This window comes from Oryza brachyantha, chromosome 1 (assembly GCF_000231095.2).
Source record: "Oryza brachyantha chromosome 1, ObraRS2, whole genome shotgun sequence".
Lineage (NCBI taxonomy): Eukaryota > Viridiplantae > Streptophyta > Magnoliopsida > Poales > Poaceae > Oryza > Oryza brachyantha.
In genome coordinates, this window is record NC_023163.2 from 28,407,231 (window position 1) to 28,429,155 (window position 21,925).

Here is a 21,925-nt window from a genome sequence, read left to right on the forward strand (position 1 = left end):
GAAATTTAGTAAGACTATAAAACTATAGTTTTTATTTATTTAAGTGTGTGGCGTATTCATGGATGTGTCGATTTATGTGTCTATTATATAATCGAAAAGAATAAATCGCCTCACTAAAAAAGAATACCATAATTTGATTTCATCGCGTAGCACACCCGGGCCCTGAAAACATTAGGCGCTCAGTCGTCATCCTATCTCAAGTTCTCAACAAAAATTTCAAACGCACGCCGCAGAAATCGTGACAACGCCATAACGTCCACTGGCGCCGTGGGCCCCACCCTGCAAAATCTCCGCCTCCGCCTTCCCCCACGCATGGATTAGTACGCGTCCAGCTCACTGCTTCCGCCACCCCACGCCGCTCCCCACTTAAACCCTCGCCACCACTTCCCCCGGCCCTAATCACCGTCGCCGGCGGTGACCCCCCGCCTCCGGCTGCCCCCCATGTCTTCCTCCTCCGGCGCGGGTCGCAGGGGGCGCCTCGGGCCATGGCCACCCGCACCGCCGCCACAGCCGCAGGCGCAGCCCCTCTCATGGGCCAAGCGCACGGGCTTCCAGTCCCGCGTCTCCGGTGAGCCCGTCGCCATCGCCTCTGCATCCAACTCCGGCCAGGTCTCGCTGCCTCGCCCCACCGAGGCCCCTTCCGATCTGGAGTCCGGCCCACCGGCCCGGCCCAACTCTGCCCTTCCGCCCCCTCCCGCCGCCACCCCGGCGAAAGCGGAGCAACAGCCGCAGCCGCAGCCGCCTCCCCCTGCGAGAACTCGGAGGAGGGATTCGGATGGTGGAAGGCCGAATGGGCAGGCAGCCTCGGCGCCGCTTCCGCAGCTGCTGGAGGAGGAGGACGGTGCGCCGGAGCGGCCGGCGCATGCGAAGTACGAGCTCCGTGACAACCCTGGAGTATGTAAGTACTCAAATGAGGACGTTAAATATCCACACTATCATGTACGAATGTGCTAATGTAGTACTCCTACTTTTTGCGCTGTATTGCAGTTCCAATGGCGGTATATGGATTTCAGCATTACATCTCCATGCTCGGCTCAATCATTCTGATCCCACTTGTGATGGTTCCTGCAATGGGCGGTTCACCTGTGAGCGTGCCATCAATTTGTAGCAGCTGTCAGTTCTCTATGCTTCGTTTTGTAGGTTTAGTACTTAATATGAGCTGTTGGATGCTTAGGATGATATGGCATCGGTGGTGTCCACGGTCTTACTTGTCTCAGGGGTGACAACATTGCTGCACACATTCTGTGGGACAAGGCTGCCTCTTGTGCAGGGACCATCCTTTGTATACCTTGCCCCCGCGCTTGCAATAATCAACTCCCCTGAATTCTTCAAGCTCAATGACAATGTATGCATATATATGTACATATTTGATTTGTGTTGGTGTGATACAATGCCACATGTTGTCATGTAGGGATTCCTTTGGCATAGGGATCCCTTTGTCATTCTTTTAGAGCATTTATCATTGATCCTAACATGTTATATGTTGTTGCAGAACTTTAAGCACATCATGAAGCACCTGCAGGGAGCTATCATAATAGGAGGTGCATTCCAAGTTCTGTTAGGATATACAGGACTAATGACACTATTTCTAAGGTGTGCAACCACTGCTGTTTAAATAAGATACAAATACATTCATCTTTTTCTCCAGTTGTCTGCTATCAGGTGGCTGGTTCATATGGTAGTATGTTTCTTCTTTTAACCTTGGGAACATGATTGAACTTGGTAGTTAGTGAACCATTTTTTGCATGGAATGGTGCATACTGAGCACTAACATATTCTCAAGAAAAACATTGCTCAGAAATATGTACTATACTGCCAATTATTACTATGCATAGCCGCAGCTTGCGATGTGTACGAACAACATTTTCTTATCAATACGGTATTCGCTAACAGTGGTCACAAGATGTTAATGAACACCAATTATAGTATCTTAACAATAAAGAACATCTTATTATTACTTATTTTCCGCTTTTGAGCATCACAGTTATGAATTAGTTTCTTTGCATAAAGCCATTGTTTTGGACAAAACATACTTTTGCATGCCTTATAAACTGATGGAAATTCAGATCGATGAGACATTACTAAGGCCTTGTTTCTTTCAGCTTAAGATTATTATAATCTAGATTATTGAGTTAGATTACTATAAGCTAGATTGTTATAATCTGTAGTAGAATAAGCTGTGAGTTGTTTCTTTTCTAGATTATTAGAGCCTAGATTATTGGGTTTGCAAGTTTAAAGAGGGAGTGGAGTTGCATGGTGGGTAATTTTTTACCCAATAATCTAGAAAAAGCTTACCTAAATGAGCTTATCAGATTATAATAAGCTAGGCTCCAGATTATAATAAGCTACTTCAATAAGTTGTCTGTTTCTTTTAGTTTACTCCTAATAATCTGGATTATAATAATCTCAAGATGAAAGAAACAGGGCCGAAGCTGCTTTGTCTGTGCCATCCAGCTTTACTGAGCATTTTATCATTAACGACCTCTGTTTCAGGTTGATAAATCCAGTTGTCATCTCACCAACTGTTGCAGCTGTTGGACTTTCATTTTTCAGTTACGGCTTCACTAAAGTAGGGTCATGTATAGAGATGGGCATATTACAAATATTGATGGTTGTTATGTTTGCACTGGTCAGTATGCAGTAAAACTTGTTAAATGCAGTGTAATATTATGTGCAAGCAGTGTTTTACACTGATGATCTGTCTATTTTTCTGTGACAGTACCTCCGAAAAATAAAGTTATTTGGCTACCGGGTGTTTTTAATATATGCGGTAAGATTTGCGCTACTTGTTATTGAGTTTATACCTCCATCTTTGCTAGTGGTTAGTGTGGCTTTGCAATCCTAATTGCTGAACTTTTGGTACTGCTTTCTTAGGTTCCTCTTGCTCTAGGGATCACATGGGCTGTCGCTTTTGTTCTAACAGCAACTGGAGTTTATAGCTACAGAGGTTGCGATGCAAATACTCCTACCTCAAACAATGTATCAGCCTATTGCCGGAAGCATGCATTGAGGATGAAATCTTGTCGTGTAGACACTTCACATGCCTTGCGATCTTCACCTTGGTTGAGATTTCCATATCCATTGCAATGGGGCACTCCGATTTTCAGTTGGAAAATGGGTCTTGTGATGTGTGTTGCATCTGTTATTGCATCGATCGATTCAGTAAGTTTAAAATTGCTTTGAACTTTGATGATGCCTTCTTTTCTTTCTTTAGATGTGTTTGCTTTTCATAAACGTGTATAAAAAATCTACTTACTGGGAAATGATCTACAAAGTATATTGCCCCCCCCCCCCCGGGCTAAACATAACATGACATAAGTTTTCTTCACTGACATTTGTATTATTATATTGTTAAGCTCCTGGAACTGAAACATTCAGCGAATAGGGTTCAAGAACCAACTATTCAATGCTCTCCACTATCCAAATTATTCTGTTTCCTGACAATTCATTTATGCATCTTGGACTTAAGGTTGGTTCCTACCATGCATCATCTTTGTTTGTGGCCACAAGACCACCAACAGCTGGGGTTGTTAGCAGGGGCATAGGTGTTGAAGGTGTCTCCACCGTCTTAGCTGGCCTGTGGGGTACAGGAGTTGGGTCCGCAACAGTAACAGAGAATGTACACACAATTGCTGTGACTAAAATGGGTAACCGAAGGGCTGTTGGATTTGGTGCTATTGTACTTGTACTACTCTCTTTTATTGGTAAGCAACTACTTGCATTTCTTCCCTCCTTTTAAAATGCTATTGCACAGTGTTGAAAGAGTAGATGTCATTTAACTGTGACAGCATTCAGGTTTGTGCTATAACAATTCTTGTATGTCTCCTCTGTAGGAAAAGTTGGTGCCTTCATTGCTTCTATTCCTGATGTTTTGGTTGCTGCTCTTCTTTGTTTCATGTGGGCCATGCTCTGTGCCCTTGGTTTGTCCAATCTTCGTTATAGTGCCAAAGGAAGCTCCAGGAATAGTATTGTGATAGGGCTAGCTTTGTTTTTGTCCTTGTCAATCCCTTCATACTTCCAACAGTACGGGTTACAACCTTATGCAAACTCATCAGTTCCAACCTACTTTCAGCCATACATTGTTGCATCTCATGGACCTATACACACTGGATCTACTGGGGTATGTACTCAACTGTTCATCTTTTCTAACACTGTGTTGTTTGCATATAGAGTTTCAGTGGAAGTTCATGAACAAAAGGCTGGTGATAGACATGCACAACTACATATTTATAGTGCTCACATTATTTATGAATATGGATAATCTACTATCAAATGCAAATCTTGGTGCTCCTTGCCTGGTACCAAAAAAATCTGGTTTCTTCAGTAACAATTTGTTGGGGGAGTGTCTTGTTGAAGCATCTGGAACATTTAAGAAAACTATATAGTACAACTGGAGGAACAAAGAGCTAATAAAAACAAGACATATATTCTGGGAAAATAGTCGGAATTAGAAAAATCTGAAATTATGTATAGGTTTTTGTTCTCTACTATTATGGTACAATATGCTTCAACTGAAATCTACTATCAAATGCAAAGCTTGGTGCTGCTCTCCTGCTACAAGAAAAATCTGGTTTCTTTTCAGTAATGATTTGTTGGAAGGTGTCTTGTTGAAGTATCTGGAACATTTACAAAAACTATATTGTACAACTGGAGTAATAAAGAACTGGTAAAAACAAGACATATTCTGGGAAAATAGTCAAATTTAGAAAATCTGAAATTATATATAGCTTGCAACTTGTGATTAGCTAACTTTGTGGAGGACAAGTGCTTGAGCTGAGTGCCAAAACTTAGATATGGTTCTAGTAAAGTTTCCCCATTAACAAAGGACACGATTGCTTCATTCTTATATACCATGCCATGATATGTTCAACTCCATTCACATGGATGATATATTGCCTTTTAGTTCCATGCATAGGTACGTCTGCACCATATAAAAACTGTTCTCATTCTGTTTGTGAAGACTGACAGTAATTCATAAAAGATGGCAATATTTTCGTGATCATGTTCATGTTAACTATTTGATTTGCAATTACATTGTTTCCTTGCTCTCAGGTTAACTATGTTCTCAACACGTTACTGTCGCTCAACATGGTCGTTGCATTTTTGGTTGCTCTTGTTCTTGACAATACTGTCCCTGGTGGTCGCCAAGAGCGAGGGGTGTATGTATGGTCAGAGGCAGAAGCGGCAAGGCGAGAATCAGCTTTCATGAAAGACTATGAACTTCCTTTTAAGATTGGACATGCATTCAGGTGGGTGAAATGCATTGGTCTATAGCATAGTTTTGGAGTGGTTCGTAGCCTTGGTCAACTGCACAACAAATATTCTGCAGCTTCAGAGAATGAAGATGGTTACTGTGCAAAATCTCAAGTCAAGTGAAAGAGACAGTCACGAATCATGACCGACTGTTTCCCAACCTTTTTCAACCAAGGTATCGAGTGTATATCCTGAATTGCTCTCTAGGTTAGTTGTCTTGCCCTGATGCAGATGCTAGATGCATCAGGGGTTCCCAACATTTTTTCGGACCACCTTTTGTCATCACTTACAGATTTTGCTCTTCTCCTGGTACTATTTAATTGGCGTTAGGGATATCTATTTGTACAGGCGGTGAATGATCTGAGCTAAACTTGAGCTGTGCTTAGTTGATTTAACGGTCTTATTTTCAACATTTTAATGGGAGATTACTTGGCTACTAGTGGTCGTGGTTTTCACTGTGCCAGGTTTTCCTTCTGATTTTGCATCTCAGCATCGTAGTGCTCAAGGCTGGCATCAATGTCAACTGTCAAGCATGTAAATCTCTCTGTCTGAACTCTGAAGTAAGGGCAGGAATCAAAAGTCTAATGTTATGGGGCCATTTCTCTTCCACTCAATCCGTACTCAACTCTGGTTCCTTGCTGAACATCATGGCTGGCTGACTTGTTGGTTCCGCCGTAACCACATGTAGCCCAGTTCTGAGACCACTGCGGCACTCTAGAGGCCTGTGACACTGGACCTCGCCACCGGCCTGTGCCGATGACGAGGCTGACAATGACTTTCACATGGAACGGCCGTGCCGGGCACGGCGGCACCGGGCGACTTTCCGTCCGATGCTGTTGCCTGTCTACGGCTAGCTGCGTGCACGGCTCAAATGAACTACTAGCATGTACAGCATGTGAGCGAGCACGTACGAGGTACGAGACGTCAAGGTAATGATGCACGTGCGTCAAGGTAATGATGCCGGTGGACACCAGATGCAGCACAGCATGCGAAACATTATCATAAAAATTCACTTGGGGAGAAAAATGTATCGCAAAGTTTGATTCCGAAGCAACACTCCGCTATCATGAGTGCCGGGCACGCGGCATAAATAATGGACAAGAACTGGGAACCCAGGATAAATGGTTAGCCACAGGCCATCCAATGGCGCAAGGCTACTGCTTCCTTGTGACCTGCAAGGCTGCGAGTTAGCAAATGCACTTGAACATACCAGTCGGCCGAAAAGTGGTGGCACTTCCTATGTTTTGGTCAAAGACAAATCTCACCTAATGTCGAGCATCTTTTCACAAAGGATATGCACCCATGAGCAATTGTCCATGATCAGTGCTCCTTAACTACTAGTAAAGCAAAGAGAGTGCTCCTTAACTACTAGTAAAGCAAAGAGAACAAATTCATGCATGTTACAAATAGCTACAGCATCCACTTATTAGAAACAGTGTAATCGCAGCCACGCTGCATGAACAAGTCTGCATCTGAAAGGGATCTCCCCTTCCTATAGTCTTCGGCAAGTCCTGGAATTCCTATGGTGAAATCTGAACTTCGAGTGCTACACCTACCAGAAGTAGGCACAGAGAGCAGCACAGAATCGTGTGGATCGTAACATTGCTTCGCTGAAAAGCCATGATCATCTCTGATCACTGACGGAGCTACTGTGATACGAGCGTCAGCGTTGCTCGCGAAGGCGTTCTTGCGAGGAGCTGCAGTTGGTCCCAGATTGAGCTCTGAACCATATTTGCTGCAGCTTGAGAGCATCTCGTCCTTAGGAAATGAGTCTGTTGGCAACCGGAACAAGCCGGCAGTGCAGATAGGTATCTTGATGTCATCCACTATCTCGCTGTGGCAAGCATCTCCTGGAGCTGGGAGAGCCAGGATCTCCTGCCGGTGTGGGCTTGAACTGACCTGTTCTTCTGACGGCACCGAAATGGTGGCGTCATTGACCGGCCAATCATCCCTTTCATGGTAATCCTCTGGTGCAGGGAGAGCCAGTATCTCCTGATCACGAGACGGGCTCGAGCTGCAGAGTTCATCTCTAGCAGAATTGAACTCTTCGTCGACAGGGGAGTAGCCGTCTTCTTCTGTATGGTCGTCATCACCTGGTGCCGGAAGCGCCAGAGTCACCTGGCTGGGTGGAACTGGCTTGCTCAGCTTCTGGCTCAGGGAAATCCTTGCAAGCTGAAGAGCTTGTAGAACACTCTCTATGTCCACGTTGCTTCTTGGCTGTTGATCTGGCCGTGCGAAGAGCTGGTTGTCGCCATGGTCATGGAAGCGTGACGGGCTCCAGTCAGAGACCTTGCTGTTCAGAGCGGTGTCGCTGGTTGACGGGCTCCCATCTGATAGCGCTTTGATGGCACAGTAGCTTGAACAACCGTCTGGACTCTCGTTTCCTTGGTCTTTATTCTTCCCTGTCGTTGCGCCGACGCCATTGGAGCTTCCTTGAGACTGTGCATGACAGTTTTGATGCTCCTCGTGTGCGTCACGTTGGTCGGCAGCAGATTGCTGTCCTGACGTGTTTTGGGGTGATTCAGAAAGGGAACCATTCGACAGACGGCCAGCAGAGCGGTTGTTACTGGCGCTGACGAGATTTTTAACGCTTGATTTTGCCTCTTCGTTGCAATGTACCGCTTTATCCGCGATCCTAGCATGTTCTTTGCTCTGCTTCCAACCATTTTCAATTTGGCACATCTTATTATGACCCTGGAGATCCAAAGACATCAAACAAGTATGGATAAAATGTCAAATTTTGAACCAAAGCAGCCAAGTTTCACGCATCATACTAATTAGACTCTGCATTGCATTCTCCAGTGTCTTTTGTTATAAACAAATGCGTTTTGAAAGAGCAAATCATTTGTAGCTGTCAAGTTGGTACATATTTTTGTTCTGCATGTGCACTAATTTTGGTAGCATGTGGAAGTCAACGGAAGTTGACTCTCTCTGGCGTAGTTGAGGGTACCAAGTTATGAGATTATTTTGCTGCTGCCTGTACACACGTGTACTGCAGACGTTTATTCATGTGAAACATTTTCTCAAAGCTAAAAATAATTTGATATCACAACTAAGAGCACTGTTTCTGTGTTTGGTTGCTCACCTTGGTTGAGCTCCGGTTCTCGTTGAACTGCTTCTCCCACTGCCTCTGAGCTTCTTCCTCCGCCTCATACTGGCCGATCAGCTCGGCCTGCCTCTCGAGCACCCTCTCCATCTCGCCGTCCTTCTCGTACCTGATCACATACTGGCCACCAACGTCCGCTGAGCTCCGGTCATCTCCGCCCACCACGCCGTCCACGTCAGGCTGGCCATAGTCGGTGCAATCCGATCCATCTTGCTGCCCCTTCTGGCTCCCCGCGAGTTCTGCGACGTCGCCGCTCTCCTCTTCCGGTGGCGTCGACCTGCCATTGCTAAGCAGAACCGCGGGGATGTTAGAATTCCACAAACAATGGTGGAAGCTAGCTGGCGTACATGGAGTGACGGACCTGAGCTCCTTGCGTTTGTTCTTCCGGCAGGACTGCCCCATCCGGTACTTGGGCGAGGGATCGGAGGAGAGGAGGTAGAAGTAGCTCCTCCGGTGCTTCTGCTTGAGCTGCCTCGCCTTGCGCGGGCTCACGCTGCGGCCTTTCCACGACAGCCCGCCGGGCCGGGCCGTCCCGGACAGCGCGTCCTCCGCTTCACCCTGCGCCGGCGCCGCTGTCTTCTCCTCCCCGCGGGAGCCGGCCGTGTCGCCGTCGCTCCTCGCCTCGCGTGGGTCGTCATCGTCATCATCCTCGCCATCGTGATCGGAGCCCGAGTCGAGCACGTCGGAGAGGTGGCCACCGAACCCTTGGGACTCCAGAATGGCCAGCACCTCCGTCGCCGCCCGCTCAGCCTGCCGCCTCTGCGCCGTCACCGCCCGGACCTGCTCCTCCAGGTCCGCAACCTAAAGCCAGCACACTTAGTAATCAATGGCACAACAAACAGACAGAGATCGACATGGCGAGTGGGCCGTGGACGCGCGGTGGAGTATGGCTCACCTTCTTGGCGAGCTGGTCGGCGCGCTCCTTGGCGGCACGGGAGACGGACCGCTCGGAGAGCAGCCGCGCGCGGAGGAAGTCGACGGTCATGGCCGTGGAGTCCGCCATGCGTCCCCGCCCCCAGCGCGCGCGCGCGCGAGCACAAGCCGCTGTGATGAAGCGGTGACGCTGCTGCGTACGTACGCGCTCGCGCACCGTCACATGCCGCCGGTGTGGCTTGACCGGCCGCGTATTAAAAACGGCTTGGTTCCCCGTGAGGCGCGCACGGCGCACGCAGCGGAGCGTCGTAGCCGCGCCCGCGGGCGCACCGACAGCCAGGCCAAAGAAAGAGTACGCGCGACACATGCGCCCCGTTAGACTAGGGCCACGGGCTGACGAGCCCACCTCAACGGTGTAGTTAGCTAAGCTGCGCCGTCCATTTTCAAGGGAGAACGGCGATGCCTCACCTAACTGATCGACTGATCTGTGTGCCTTCTCTGCCCTGTCCGGGTCCAGTGGCATATTGGCATCTTACAAAATCATGACAGTTATAGTGTACATGAACTCCAGTAGCACTTGTTTATGGGGTGAATTCGTCCAGGACAAGGGTAGTAAACGTGGTACAGCCTGCCATGTTCGCGCCACGCGACGGAGCCAGCAAAACCACTCGACCGCTCTTGCTACTGGCACTCCAGAAATGGCGAGATCGCAGGCTGTCCTTGATTGGAATCTTTCTGCTTGGATCTCGAACTTTTTAACTTGTGGAGATGCCCGCACGGAAACATTTGGCTCTTGCAACGGTTTCGATAAGGTCATTCAAAGCTAAGTCAGCTCATCGTACATAACAATACGTCTTCAAAGGCCATGCGTAATTGGCATCGAGTCACACATGTTTCTATTAAAAAAAACTTAGACCGATGACAAAGCAACGACTCTGCATGGTAGATTAATGCCTACCGAAACCACATTCTCAGGTAGTACCAGTATTGAAGTAATGTCATACCCGATAGGCAGGTTTACAAAACACATTTCCGCCAAACTGATTACAAGGTGCTTGTTTTTGTCCGAAATTGCGTTCACGAAACATATTATGTGATTAGTTTGAAAGATTCACCAACCAACAAGATAATGACAATATCAGTCACCGCTGGCACAGCCCCTGCATCCGCAGTGAACACATTCTATAACCTTCTCCTCCCTGAGATGCTTGGGGACCCGGCAGACACAAGTAGTTGCAAAGTTGTGGTCTCGTGTCTGTATACATCGAAGACAGCAAAGGCGCTCATAACCTGGCTGAAAACACACAAAAAGAAGAAACGATGTTAGATTTGATATAAGAATGTCTAACGAACTCTTGTGGCTAAAAGGCAATATAAATCTTTAGCTTTTGCATATCTATTTATAAAGTGACTGAAAATTTTAACAGTTGAACCTATTGATATAATTTAAGAACCATACATATCACATAATATTTTTAAAGGCAATTTAGGCTCCTAGTTAACTGTTCTTCAAGAAGACAACTAATCAAGTCTACAGTAAGTAATATGGAACATAAATTGCATCCCTCCCAAATCTGCCTACTTATATCAGATGTCCAGACTCCAGAACACTATAGTTAGATAAATTATATCATTGAGTGCTAGAAGTCTATCCATGATTTGGTTTCCGGTTACATTACATCTGCTGCTAGTATGCCACTAAAACAGGGGGATATAATTTTTTGAAACTAAACCGGCAGAAGGAACACAGGAAATAATGAAACAATGCAGCATGAGTAACTAATGGGACTTTACAAACTAGATATTCAATTATGGGAGTACCATGAAAAAAGGATTTTGGAAGTGAAGTGAAAAGGCTCATGCTACATTGTTTCACTATTTCCTGTCTCATTGCATGAAATCCAATAATGCACTACTCAACTTGACATCCAGCTATTAATTTAAGGGGACTTGAGTTCATAAAGATTGATTAGATTCTAAACAATATTAATGATGGTCATGTCAATCTGGATCAATTTGTGATTGCTTAGCTCGATATAATAATGGATTTACTGCAAGAAATATTTACTGAAACGAATCATAGGAAGATGCAGTTAGTTTAGCTTATGGGGTGTATCAACGACAAAATAAGATATCTCAAAATGTTTTTTTTTTCATGGTACAAGTAAAAGAAGTATGATTCAAGATTTCAAGGCAAGCAGTTAAGTTGACAAGCATGGGAAAAATGTGAGAAAATTAACAATGTATCCAGGGACTAAGCTAGTACAAAGTAAAAGGAATGATGTGCACTTGCAAATCATGGAGCTAATACTAACCTTTTTCCACTTTGCAATCAAATTACGGTCTGCATAACCCTGGTCCAGGCAAAACTCGTACAACTCTTTTGATATTTCTTTCCTTCTATAATAAAGATCATATATGTACCGACTTCTTTGATGGGAAATACGGAAAATTGGCCAGAGGGCTTCACACTTTCTCTTCCCATCATGTGTGTCATTTTCAGCTGCATGAGTAGATCATATTAGATCATGTGTCATTTTCAGCTGCGGAAGTATCAATAAACATCTTAAAGTGGAGCATATGTACATACCTTCCCTCATCTTGGCATCCAAATCACGGATTGTTGGTTCAATAAGTTCCCATCCTTCTGGATATTTGACACGGCTTGTCTTTATTTTAGGCATGCTGTCTCAGGGAAAGTCAAGGGCTAAGGCCAGCAAAGAAACCCCTGAGGACAAATAGTAGGTGTAAGATTCACAATGAGCATTTACATGGTCAGGCTGTCCTGTGGAACTCGAAGAACAATAGCAATGTAGTGGAAACTACACATAGCACACTATTACTACATAAAATTTAGCCACAGATTGAAGGACTTCTATTAGATATGCTAGCGTGCCGCGAAGGACCATTTTGTAGTACACCAACCAGATATCTCACCACAAGGAAACTGTACTGAATACAAGTGTCAAGTGACATGTTTTACATAGGTTAGAACGATGCAGTGCCTGAGTAGCACCCAAGGATCTGAGTTTAAATCTCCATAGGAGCATGAGTTTCAGGTTAGGTATTTGAGGGGCCAAGTCCCCTGCTTGGCTAAGTTCCCAAATTTAAAAATTTGGCCGCATATATCCGGTTGGATACAGAGGCCGGGTAAAAATACCCTTCTCTCTAATCTCTAAAAAAAAAGAACGATGCGTTTTCGTCTTTACTGCATCGTGCAGTCCCAGTCTAGACCTAATTTCCAAGTGCAAAGATGTATAACAAGTCGTACTCGTCGCGAATCGGCGATTCGACGGCCTAACGTCTATAGAACTAATCGATACGAGCATACAAATCGGCGAAACAGTTGCCTAAACCCTAAATTCCGTCCCAATAACCACATCCACGAGATCCCGCGCCAAATTAAACAACTACACGCCCAAGGAGGAGACGAATAGAGCGAATCATCTTCAGGGGAAAAAAAAAGCGGAATCATGGAGCGGAAAAATAACCTCTTGGCTTGGGCGGCCTTGCAGTCGCCGGACGGAAACTTTGGCGCGCGGGGGGAGCGGCGATCCCGAGGGGCGCACGTCGTCCGCCCGCCTGGCCTGCGCTGCGCTCCGGTCGGGCGAGACGGCCGGAGGGGAGACCGGAGACGGGTTTAGACTTTAGAGCTTGGAATCGAGGTTTCGACCTTTATCCGAATTCTTTTTCTTTTTCTCCTTTTGTTTTCGAGAGGAGCAATGTCGGTTTGACAACTTCCACCCCTAGTATTCGCTCCTACGGCCGGGGCCTGCCAAAACAGCCCAATTCGACAGGTGCAGGGTGCGGGTATAAAACATTCTAGCAATTTTATTTTCTTTGCACCGTTTCTTTTTAGACATACTTTCGTTTACTTGACTAATAACCCAAATTCCTTTTTGTGCACGTAACGTAAACCGTTAAACGGTATATTTTTAATAAAAATTTTATATAGAAAAATCACTTTAAAAACCATATTAATCTAATAATTAATTAATGATATGTTAATCCCGTGATACGTTTTTACACCGGTTACTTACTAACAAAGAACACAGATTTAATACTACACGAAAGATTCAAAAACAGAAAATTTATACACGAAAATTCTAGGATTTTTTTATTGAGACCAATTCTCTCCCTAACTATTACTAACTCTTTTTTATATTGTAAAGCCTTACATAAATCTATCAATTGATAAATGTGTTATTTATATATATATATATATATATATATATATATATATATATTCTTAGCATTTATGTGAATCTAGATAAATTGAGAAAGTCCTGCACTGGGAAACGGAGGGAGTATTGGGTAGTTTTGAATAATACTTGCTAGCTATTTGAATTTTAGGCCATTTCTTACCACTTTAGTTGATTGAAAGGACGTAATCCTATTGAAATTTTGGGCCTAGTTTGTTTCCACTTACAATATTGCAATTTAGATTATTGGGTCAGATTACTAGCTAAATTATTATAATATAAAAATAATGTATTTTTTGGATTATTGAATGTCTAGATTAGCGGGTTCAAGAAGTCTAAAATGTCTTTGATTATTCTGGGTAATGGATGACAAGATATATAATTACTTTGAAGTTTTAAAGGTAATGGGTTTATCTACCCAAATAGTTTGGAAAAAAATTTGGATAAACTTAGCAGATTATAGTAATAAGTACTATATACTATAATAAGCTATCACAATAATCTATTTGTTTATTTAAATTTTCTTCTAATAATTTAGACTAACAATTATGAGCGGAAACAAACAGAACCTTAAAATTATGTACGAACGTCTTTATTAACAAATTTAGCCATCGAAATAATTTTGGTAACATGGAAGAGATACGATATAAAAGAGAAATGTTGTTGCTACTTATGAGTTACAACAAGAGCTCGAACTTGACTCTTAATATTTATTAATAGGAATTTTATTACCCGAGGGTTGATAAAATATAAAGAAGAGTAATAAATAAATATTTTGGTATGTTAATAGTTAGAGAACTTGTCATCTAAACTATTTTGACGCCGCGTTTGACCATTTGTCTTATTTAAAAATTTAATATAAATATAAAAAATAATAAGTCGTGCTTAAAACTCTTTTAATAATAAAGTAAGACATAAACAAAATAAATGATATTTTTATAATTTTTTTTTAAAAAAATCAAACGTCTAAACGAAGGCTACCAATGTTGTCGTATGGCATGAACCGAACTGGCCCGAACGATCCGAGCCGTCATATCACATATGGAAAGCCAAGCGCAACTGCGCAAAAGCAGAATCCCCTCCTTCCTCTCTGGTTCTCCCACGGGCTCTCGGCTCTCCCCACACCCCGCACTGTACCGTACCGTCCTCCACCACCAACGGGCTCTACGCCGTTGCGGCCGAGAAGAGGAGCGCGCTGCCGTGGATGTGGTGTGAGGCGGTGAGGCGGAGGGAACGCGGGGAGCTCCGCGCACGGCGCTTCGAGACCGCCGCTCGGGTACGCCGCACCGCCTCGCTCTCGCTCTCCAACCGCAAGGAGTTCGCCACCCCGCACAACGGCGCCGTCAACTCCCTCCAGGTCCCCTTCTTCCCCTCGCTCCCCTCCCCTGCCTCCTGGTTCCAGTACTACCCCGCGCGGCACCCACCATGCCTCCAACCCCCGATCAACCCAACCAAACGCCGACCAGTTTCCGCCCTCATCCGTTCCCCTTCCCCGGACTTCTTCGGATCCCTCCCACTGGTTCGCCACCCGATCATTCTGGTTGGTGGAGGGCGGAGGCGGTAGCATAGTTCGCGGCTAGCCTGCCGGTGGTCCGGCCTTAGAGGAATCTAATTCGGTAGGGTTCCGTGATCTCGTTGTATGTCATTGTGTTGTGCAGATTTCTGCGTGCACTACCTATTGACGTGAAATTTGTGGGCTGATCAAGCCTGAAATTTTTTAGAGTAGACTAGCTACATACAATTTATATGAATTCGCCAAATACACTACAATTACTATCTAAGCTAAGTCAAATGTAGCGAATACTGTAGACTAGATAAATACAATTCATACTCATTCGCCAAATACAATGCAATTACTATCTAAGCAAGGTCGAATGTAGAGAAGACTTTAGAAAATTAATTTGCTACAGAGAATACTTGAATAGGTAGGAGATTTAGAATAAAGGCAAAGCATCCGTCAGATGGTATCACAAACACCTTTGCACTTGTAAGTTGGAAGGAGTATGTCTCTCTTCTTCTTTGAGAGCATAAAAACATATCTTTGCCCGATTCCAGGAAAAAAAAACTGGATAAAAGCTCTTTATCACAGGTTGTGATTCTTGTGCTCGTATGGTTTCTTCATAGAAAGTTGGTTGCATTTACTGTGTGGTACAATCGTTCACCACTATCACCATCCCATTGGTAATGCTTATCAAGATCAATTTCATTTCTATGTTGATGTGCCTTGATAAACACACCCTTTAGAGATGGAACCTTGCGTGTTTGATGTGCAATGCGTGATTTACTCCTGCTGGTGTTTGTAATTGACAATCTGGTCAGGTTGATTTGACAGAGAGCCGGTACCTGCTCTCAGGGGCATCAGATGGGTCAATCGCTATATTCGACGTGCAGAATGCAACTGAATACGAAGCTGGGCTCATTGCCAAGCACAGGAGCATTCTTCTTGTGGACAAGCAACATGAAAATGGCCACAAATTTGCTGTATCAATGGCTATATGGTATCCTGTGGACACTGGGCTGTTCATGACAGCTTCTTTTGATCAGTATGTCAAAGTTTGGGATACGAATTCGGCTCAAGTATGTGTTCATATCTACTTTGTTGATTGCTTAATTTTCTCCTTTGCCCCCTTTGTGGTGACACGGTGTGATGTTCTGATTTTGCCATGGTTTTCCTTTCCTAGGTTGTCATGGATTTTAAGATGCCAGGAAAAGTGTACAGCGTAGCAATGTCCCCAATTGCAACAACACATATGCTTATCGCTACTGGAAGTGCAGATGTTCAGGTCCGCTTATGTGACATTGCTTCTGGAGCCTTTACCCACACGCTATCCGGTCATCGTGGTTAGTTTCTTCATGCTATTGCAGTAATGAAAATATGCTTGTTTTTTTTTGTATGGGTACCACCTTATCCGGTAACTGCCATGTCAGATGGTATCATGTCTTTGGAGTGGTCTGCTTCAAGTGAATGGATTTTAATGAGTGGTGGTTGTGATGGGGCAATACGATTTTGGGACATAAGACGAGCTGGATGCTTTCGTGTTCTTGATCAGTCACGGTCTCAACTAGGAAGACGGCCTCCTTTTCTCGAGGGCACCTCGGAAAAGGTATGATCACTATTATCCATCACTTTTTTGCTACAGCTCCAAAACTGTCAGCCTTCAACTAAAAGCTGACTTCTACATCTATTAATTCATAGGGTTGTCATATTAGTGTCAGTATATAGAGGTGCTATGGATCAGTTTAATGCTCTAACTCTTGCAGCATTACAAATTGTGTCCTAGAAATGGTTGATGTGCAAATCCAGCCTTCCACTCTAGTTGATCAATGTACTCATTTTTCATTCAACCAGGATCCTATGAACTCTTTACAACCTTCACCTTCTTCAAAGATCTACTCAGCACAGCAGAGCACAGGCAAGAGTAAGCAGTTACATTCTTCGCACAAAAGTAAAATCCCTAGACATGGACATGTCCAACAGAGATTGCACCCTGGTTTGTCTTCCAGTCAAAATCGTGCAACAGCTCATTATGGTGCTGTTACAGGATTAAGAACAACTACTGATGGGATGCACCTTCTTAGCTCAGGTTAATTGAATTTGATTGCTGTTTCTATGAGCATTCAATTTCTGTTGTTTGGAAAAAAATATTGCTTGTTGCTATCTTGGTGTTATGTCTTTATGTATTATGATTAATGATTGTAATCCTCTCTCTTCAGGATCTGATTCTCGCTTAAGACTTTGGGATATTGATTCAGGCTGCAATACTTTGGTCAATTTTGAAGCTATGCGATTACAGAATAGCAAACCACTACAATTAGCTGTCACTGAGGATCCATCACTTGTATTTGTCCCATGCATGGCAAGCATTAAGGTGTGCTGTCATTGTTTAGCTTCTCAGTTTTCACACTGAATTTTGAAGTTCACCTTGTGCTGTGATTGTGATATTCATGTAGGCATACAGTTTATGGTCTGGTATGACATTTCAAACATTCCGTGGGCACTATGAACCTGTTAATTGCTGCTACTATAGTGCACAAGAACAAGTAAGTCTTTCCTGTATTATCCTCCATTAAGCCTGATTGTTCCAGCATCTATTCCACTGCTAAGTGCCAAGTTTTTTGGGATTCAGGAGCTTTATACTGGCAGCAATGACAGACAAATTCTTGTGTGGTCTCCTTCAACTCCAGCATTTACTGAAATGGTATAGTTTCTAACGATGTATCATTTTGCTGAATTTTCCTAAAGCCTATCAAATTCAAATCTCACTAGGTTGTGTGGCATATATGTGGGAGATTATTGCATAAGATTTTTTAGGCATTTAATTTTTCACTACTAAACTTCTGCAGGAAGATGATGGCATGAGGCAAAGACATTTTGTAGTCGATGAAGATAACTGGAGCGACTAAAAATCATGTGTGTACACTGAGAACATTGACATGAGGGGATATTCACAAGCCTCGTTTCTCTCTTTTTCTTGAGGGAATTGCCTATGTTTTGTACAGTACTTATCCTGCAGTTTTTCACCGAAATATCACTTGGATTACTCACATCACCATGGCATATGAATTGTACATTATATCACTTGGACAGAGACAGATAAGTAAAATGTAAATATTGCCAAATTCTACTCTAGAAAACAGAAGAGGTATGACACTAGAAATTCGTCATGAGAGAATAATTCCTTGTGAATTTAATACTAACATCTCCATTGTTTATGTTCTTGTAGCCCCGTTCTTTTCTGTGTTCAGCACTGTTGGAATTCACCTTGTGATCTCGTTCAGCTTCTGGTCACAAGCACTAAGCTGCAGTAGAAAAAGGAAATCACAGTCACATTAGTATTTGAAGGTATCAATGACTTGTGTAAAGATCGCCCGTCAAATTTTCGACTCCTAGTAATATATAGCACACTGTGCAACTTCACTTATCCTTGTGTCGCCACCCTGCAGGCAAGAATTTTTCAGCCAGCTGCTTACACATGATCTTGATATACTGGTGTTACTGCCAATTTATATACTAGCAACCAGCTTATGTGCTTCTCTCATAATGCCTTTCATCCATCACCTGTTAGCATTTGGTAGTGTATCTGGATTGCTAGGATTGTGTATGAATGTTTATGGACTATTTACATACTCGAGTATATTAGAACTCTGGATGTTCATGGCGCTATTTTCTTTGGTTCCTACGCTCTTCTAGCATGTTGCAATTTTTATTTTAAAAAGGGTAAGCTTGTTGATACAAGCAACTAAGTGCATTCACAGTGCGGGGATGTGTTGCCACACCCCTCACCGTGGAGGGAGGGCGGGGGTGAGCGGCCTTGTTAGGTCTTTCACAATCGGCTGACGTGTGTCGTAGTTTTAGCTCACCACCTAAGCAAACTCATGCCACGGTAGCTGTGAGCCGACCCTTGCAAAGCTCCTCGCAACCAATAGGAGAAGCGACTTTCCTTGTCAGAGGAGCACAAATGCTTGCCCTGGCAAGTCATAGTTTCTGTGGGCCCATGTAGGTTGCGTGTCTTTGCTGATTTTTCAGCCCACAAAGTAACCAGGGCTATGGGGAGCCGTTGCTTCGACTGTGAGAGCCCTTAGGATTCTCGTTCTTTCTGCAGACAGCTTTGTCAAAGAAGACATGAAGATACGAAAATACATCCATTGGGCGATCGAGGTGCTCTGCCATGTGCTGGGCCAAACCAGGAGAGGGAGGGAGGGGAAAAGTGGTGTCCAAATCTGTAGTTCCTACCCATCGATATCGCTGAGCTCATGGGCCAGATCTCCTTGTGGGATGATAACGGTAATCGTGTGCCTTAGTTGGATGAATTTTATTCAAATTCAATTCTGAAAAATATGCTAAAATCCAGATAAATTCCTATAAGTAGTACTTAATTTATATTGCTATCTATTACTCCGTCCTAGAAAAAACAGATTCCTGAGTTTTACCTATAGAGTGTTTGACCATCCGTCTTATTTAAAGAATTTATTAAAAAATTAAAAAAATAGTTACATGCAAAGTACTATTCATGTTTTATCATGTAATACCAATAGAAATATTAATCATAAAAAAATTTCAAATAAGACAAAGAGTCAAAAATTCAATCCAAAAACACAGGAATTGGTTTATTTTGGGACGGAGGGTGTAGTGGACAAACTTTATGAAAATAATAAAGTTTACTTCATATTTTGGACCTAACCAAAATTGGAAAAAACTTTAAAAACAAAACATGGGTTGGGACGTTATTTTTTACTTTAAAAAATAATCTCCATATTCATACAATGTTACATTATTTTTTCTATAGCTATCTACCACTTGTCCACAATTTTCTAGGACTTTTACTATGTTTTACAATTTTTTTCGTATTTTTTTCCTTTTAGTTTCAGTGCACCAAGGTTACCGTGTCAAATCACACGGAGTTCAAAAATTGAATCAAAATTTTGAAATATGAATTTATTTATGGTTTTCACTACATAGATATAACCATGCCTCTGATGTAGAGCAGTATCAGTATCTATACGGTTTGGTGAATCTTGGATCCGGTACAGCCGCATGGAACAGTGAGTCCACGCTGACCTTTCCGCTACTGCCAAGCTCGTGCCCATGTATTTTTATATTTGTACTTTGAACTCAGAGTGCTTGTAGTGGTGAGCAGCGGTGAATTTATCCCTATTCCACCACATACTCCCTCATATTTTTTAAATAAAACCTGAACCTATATATCAAATCATTTTATTAACTCTATTTTCGTAAGATGCTAATATTTTCTTAATAAAATCCCGTTGCAATGCATAAACAATATGACAGTGTACTTTGAATTCAGTACTAATACCCTCAAACTTAAGGTTAAAAATTTAATTTTTAACTTATAAGCATAAGTATAAATAAAAAGATAAGGGTGCTATCCTTCGCCATATGCCATATGTGACAAGGTAGCTGACCAGTTTTATATTTCCTCATTTTCATGATACTTACTGTTTTGGATAGTGACATAGGCTCTGAAAAATAGTTATTTTAAAAAGTTATTTTTATAGTCAACGTCATAAAGGTTTGATCTCAACCTTGTTTAAAACGACGGGGATTTCTAGGATTCTTTTGTATCACAATATTAGAATTTCTGATTCCTATAATTTTAATTATTCCAATAATTCCGGAGCTAATCAGATTGACCGTGATAGTTTGGCTTTTTCAGGAAAAAATAGAACAACATATTTGCAAATGAAAGAAATTTGTAAATAAAAATTTTATATACGTGTTCTTAGCTATCCAAAAGCCAATACTAAAAAATAAAATATGATACAAGAAACCCTAAAATCTACCAGTTAAAAATTCAAATTTGGTTTATAAGTATAAGTAAAAGCGAGAATATGGGACTGATTCTTAGTAAGAGAACCTAATAAATTAAAAAAAAATTGATCACCGAAGCAACTTGAAGGAAATATTTTGATATCTACTTAGTCTATTTTAAATATTTTAGAAATACTTATATTTTGAATAGACATAGTTTACCACTTCCTACAATTTATCCAACTATTTTTGTCTCCCCACATATAATCAAAATTCACTCCTGACTATGCAGGAAGTTAAAGGGAGAGAAGAGTGTGATTGTGCGAAGAATGTGCCGAGGTTCTAGACGACGTTTTCTAGGAAAGTGGACCTGTTTTGTTGAAACTACCAAAACACTTTCTAATTTGCTCTAGACGCATCCAACATAAATACATCAAGATACTTTAAAATTTACGCTAGATATGTGAGGACGGCCCACGGATGTGCAATCTAGCGTGTGGGCTCTAATAAGGCTCTACTTGGACACAATGTAAAGGTCGCCAACCCTCCTCTTCCTCCTCGCCTCCATTGCCCGCCCGATCTCCGATGCACATAGACCCGGAGTCGACGAGCTCTGTGCCACTTCCACTAATAGATCCTTCAACGAGTGAGTCCGCCGGCTACTTGTCAACTTCTATCTACCTGATCTGCAATGTTTGCTCCATGTGGGCGCCCGTCATCATGCTCTAGATCGATCAGAGGAGGAGCCAACTACTTGCAAGTTATAGATGCTTACTTGCGTTTTGGTGTGGTTTCCTTTTGTTTATTGCGCTGTTTGGGAACGACAAACGACTTACGAGGCGGTCGGGATATTCCAGATACTTATGGTGGAGAAATGCAATAGCTTGACTAGTAAGGCTTGCAAGCTTGCCACCAAGAAGATGGCCTCCTATTCATCAATGGCGGATCTATGATCCGAAGGCTAGGGGTCTAGTTATCTTCTATCTCTCCCTCTTTGTCCCCCTCTTCTCTCCCTATTTTTTATGGGGATCCTGCGTGTAACGCCGTAAGGGGGCTGGAGTCTCCACAGTCTCCTGCTGGATCCGCCCTTGCTCGTTATAGTTGCGCACGAAGTATCTGTATCTGTTCCATGTTGTCGGGATCAGCGGCATCATTAGATTCAGTGTCAACTCCAGCGTTTACGAGTTACGACGTGGATCTTAGTTTGACAGATCTTGTTAA

General features: G+C 43.1%; 4 protein-coding genes across 8 annotated transcripts; 2 read left to right on the plus strand and 2 right to left on the minus strand.

Moving 5' to 3' along the window:
- Nucleotides 1-359: 359 nt before the first annotated feature.
- LOC102719830 (nucleobase-ascorbate transporter 12) lies at nucleotides 360-5,857 on the plus strand. Its single transcript, XM_040519903.1, has 10 exons — nucleotides 360-898; nucleotides 988-1,085; nucleotides 1,175-1,345; nucleotides 1,493-1,593; nucleotides 2,494-2,629; nucleotides 2,720-2,770; nucleotides 2,875-3,162; nucleotides 3,470-3,704; nucleotides 3,834-4,120; nucleotides 5,053-5,857. The coding sequence occupies exons 1-10, from the start codon at nucleotides 442-444 to the stop codon at nucleotides 5,272-5,274; spliced, it is 2,046 nt and encodes a 681-aa protein (XP_040375837.1). The 5' UTR covers nucleotides 360-441; the 3' UTR covers nucleotides 5,275-5,857.
- A 421-nt stretch (nucleotides 5,858-6,278) lies between these two features.
- LOC102720472 lies at nucleotides 6,279-9,362 on the minus strand. Of its 2 annotated transcripts, none has more exons than XM_006644983.3 (4): nucleotides 9,255-9,362; nucleotides 8,721-9,160; nucleotides 8,339-8,645; nucleotides 6,279-7,947 (listed from the first exon to the last, which is right to left on the minus strand). In XM_006644983.3, exons 1-4 carry the CDS (start codon nucleotides 9,360-9,362, stop codon nucleotides 6,664-6,666), a joined length of 2,139 nt encoding a protein of 712 aa, XP_006645046.3. In that variant the 3' UTR covers nucleotides 6,279-6,663. The 2 variants fall into 2 exon arrangements, with proteins under 2 accessions (XP_006645046.3, XP_040383832.1); XM_040527898.1 differs by having other exon boundaries at nucleotides 8,339-8,636; nucleotides 9,255-9,353.
- A 789-nt stretch (nucleotides 9,363-10,151) lies between these two features.
- LOC102720753 (protein BUD31 homolog 1) lies at nucleotides 10,152-12,974 on the minus strand. Its single transcript, XM_006644984.3, has 4 exons — nucleotides 12,724-12,974; nucleotides 11,823-11,960; nucleotides 11,548-11,735; nucleotides 10,152-10,526 (listed from the first exon to the last, which is right to left on the minus strand). The coding sequence occupies exons 2-4, from the start codon at nucleotides 11,914-11,916 to the stop codon at nucleotides 10,371-10,373; spliced, it is 438 nt and encodes a 145-aa protein (XP_006645047.1). The 5' UTR covers nucleotides 11,917-11,960; nucleotides 12,724-12,974; the 3' UTR covers nucleotides 10,152-10,370.
- Nucleotides 12,975-14,509: 1,535 nt separating this feature from the next.
- On the plus strand, nucleotides 14,510-18,591 carry LOC102721034 (WD repeat-containing protein ATCSA-1-like). 4 transcript variants are annotated; one of them, XR_001550093.2, is made up of 12 exons: nucleotides 14,510-14,791; nucleotides 15,754-16,011; nucleotides 16,116-16,275; nucleotides 16,363-16,538; nucleotides 16,784-16,853; nucleotides 16,977-17,018; nucleotides 17,149-17,303; nucleotides 17,386-17,475; nucleotides 17,562-17,633; nucleotides 17,779-18,077; nucleotides 18,159-18,277; nucleotides 18,379-18,591. XR_001550093.2 is itself a non-coding variant. In XM_015836460.2 (9 exons), exons 1-9 carry the CDS (start codon nucleotides 14,639-14,641, stop codon nucleotides 17,836-17,838), a joined length of 1,359 nt encoding a protein of 452 aa, XP_015691946.1. In that variant the 5' UTR covers nucleotides 14,510-14,638; the 3' UTR covers nucleotides 17,839-18,152. The 4 variants fall into 4 exon arrangements, 1 of the variants encoding a protein (XP_015691946.1); XR_001550087.2 differs by having other exon boundaries at nucleotides 16,784-17,018; XR_001550086.1 differs by having other exon boundaries at nucleotides 14,713-14,791; nucleotides 15,767-16,011; nucleotides 16,784-17,018.
- Nucleotides 18,592-21,925: the final 3,334 nt, after the last annotated feature.

Bases quoted from the DNA above. Each gene is read 5' to 3' on its own strand.
- LOC102719830 (XM_040519903.1), top strand. From the start codon at position 442: ATGTCTTCCTCCTCCGGCGCGGGTCGCAGGGGGCGCCTCGGGCCATGG. The intron at 1,594-2,493 runs GTGTGCAACCAC...CCTCTGTTTCAG, and splicing joins CTAATGACACTATTTCTAAG to GTTGATAAATCCAGTTGTCA. The intron at 2,771-2,874 runs GTAAGATTTGCG...CTGCTTTCTTAG, and splicing joins GGGTGTTTTTAATATATGCG to GTTCCTCTTGCTCTAGGGAT.
- LOC102720753 (XM_006644984.3), bottom strand. From the start codon at position 11,916: ATGCCTAAAATAAAGACAAGCCGTGTCAAATATCCAGAAGGATGGGAA. The intron at 11,736-11,822 runs GTATGTACATAT...CTACTCATGCAG, and splicing joins GGATGCCAAGATGAGGGAAG to CTGAAAATGACACACATGAT. The intron at 10,527-11,547 runs GTTAGTATTAGC...GTGTGTTTTCAG, and splicing joins TGATTGCAAAGTGGAAAAAG to CCAGGTTATGAGCGCCTTTG.
- LOC102720472 (XM_006644983.3), bottom strand. From the start codon at position 9,362: ATGGCGGACTCCACGGCCATGACCGTCGACTTCCTCCGCGCGCGGCTG. The intron at 9,161-9,254 runs GTGAGCCATACT...TGCTGGCTTTAG, and splicing joins CCGACCAGCTCGCCAAGAAG to GTTGCGGACCTGGAGGAGCA. The intron at 8,646-8,720 runs GTCCGTCACTCC...GGTTCTGCTTAG, and splicing joins AACAAACGCAAGGAGCTCAG to CAATGGCAGGTCGACGCCAC.
- LOC102721034 (XM_015836460.2), top strand. From the start codon at position 14,639: ATGTGGTGTGAGGCGGTGAGGCGGAGGGAACGCGGGGAGCTCCGCGCA. The intron at 16,276-16,362 runs GTTAGTTTCTTC...CTGCCATGTCAG, and splicing joins CACGCTATCCGGTCATCGTG to ATGGTATCATGTCTTTGGAG. The intron at 16,539-16,783 runs GTATGATCACTA...TCATTCAACCAG, and splicing joins TCGAGGGCACCTCGGAAAAG to GATCCTATGAACTCTTTACA.